This window comes from Plasmopara halstedii (genome assembly GCF_900000015.1).
Source record: "Plasmopara halstedii genome assembly, contig: Scaffold_323, whole genome shotgun sequence".
Classification (NCBI taxonomy): domain Eukaryota; phylum Oomycota; class Peronosporomycetes; order Peronosporales; family Peronosporaceae; genus Plasmopara; species Plasmopara halstedii.
In genome coordinates this window covers 1,321,679-1,322,937 of record NW_020187244.1, presented here as the reverse complement: position 1 = coordinate 1,322,937, position 1,259 = coordinate 1,321,679, and the positions used below count along the sequence as shown (strand labels likewise).

The following is a 1,259-nucleotide window of genomic DNA, read 5'->3' as shown; positions in this document are numbered from 1 at the left end:
AACAAGTACCGTGAGGGAAAGATGAAAAGAACTTTGAAAATAGAGTTAAAGAGTACCTAAAACTGCTGATGTATTAGTCTTATGCAATTGTTCTTTTACAAATATACCCTACAGCATAGTACGGTTTTTATCTTGTTTGTCTATTATTTGAAGTTCTCGCAAGAATGTCACTATTAGTTTCAAATTGCAGCAGCAAAGACTTAACTCGGCGCGCACACGGTTCGCAGACCTAAGTCGTCAAGATGGTCCAAACAGTGCACACAGTGCATAAAGTCAACTTTACGTATATTGTACTTATTCATGTAAACGCGGTAAAGGGCGATCCGCTTAGCAGGAGCACCACTAGGACACTATAAAATAAGGATTAAGTGTAGGCTGGAGCCTGCGGAGAATTTCTTTGTAGGTAAGAACGTGAATTATTAGTGCCCTGAGCCTACAGCGTTTTTCCCTTCGCAAAAGACTATTGTGTAATTACTTTGACTTGAGTAGAAATGTGGGTAACGTACTTCCGTACTTCTGCACCTAGAATGCACACATGCATGTTTTGGGTATGGACTGCAGCTTGCTCCATCTAACGAATTTGATTTAGATTCAGCTCGACCAATCCTCCATCTGGGTTTATAAGATACAACAGGGGGGGTGTCACACGAGATGTGCATGGTGTGACCACACACCCAACCAAGAATCCGGTACGGGGCTAGGTAGCCAGTAGTTATGCATGTATTTAGATTTGACTATATATATTTAGAAAAATCTAAACTTTTAAAATTAGGATAAAAAAATAAATAAAAATTAGTTGAATTTCAAATCGAAGAGTCAATTAGCCTTGGGAAGGCAATAATTACTCTTGGAGTTAGCGGATTGCGTTCCGCTAACTCGTACTTGTTCTATGTATGGAACGAAAGGTCGGTGACCTAAATTACACTCCCTCAAGCGCTTAGCTACGGCAGCCCCGCTGCAATATATATATATCAAAAAGCAAAGTGCGAAAACAAACAACAGCGCTGGATTTTTATGTATCAAAGGAAATTTGTGCGACCCATACAATATACTTTAAGACAACGATGGTTATATGATGCCAGAGATACCGCTTTGTAGATCATCGGAGAAAATAACTTGTCGTATTAAGGCAAATTCTCCATTTTAAAAAACGTTTGTGTTGACCAAGTGGCAAACAAAATTTTTTTTAGCTACGTATTCAAAAAGCACGCGCCAGACGTTCAAATGTTACGATACTTCCGTGGCAATTGTGCGTGTTA

At 39.3% G+C, this 1,259-nt stretch overlaps 1 protein-coding gene across 1 annotated transcript; it reads right to left on the bottom strand.

The window, feature by feature from the left end:
* Positions 1–200: 200 nt before the first annotated feature.
* PHALS_08760 (uncharacterized protein) lies at positions 201–571 on the bottom strand (the record flags this gene model as incomplete). Its single annotated transcript, XM_024724166.1, has 2 exons — positions 201–342; positions 507–571. The coding sequence occupies 2 exons, from the start codon at positions 569–571 to the stop codon at positions 201–203; spliced, it is 207 nt and encodes a 68-aa protein (XP_024575070.1).
* Positions 572–1,259: the final 688 nt, after the last annotated feature.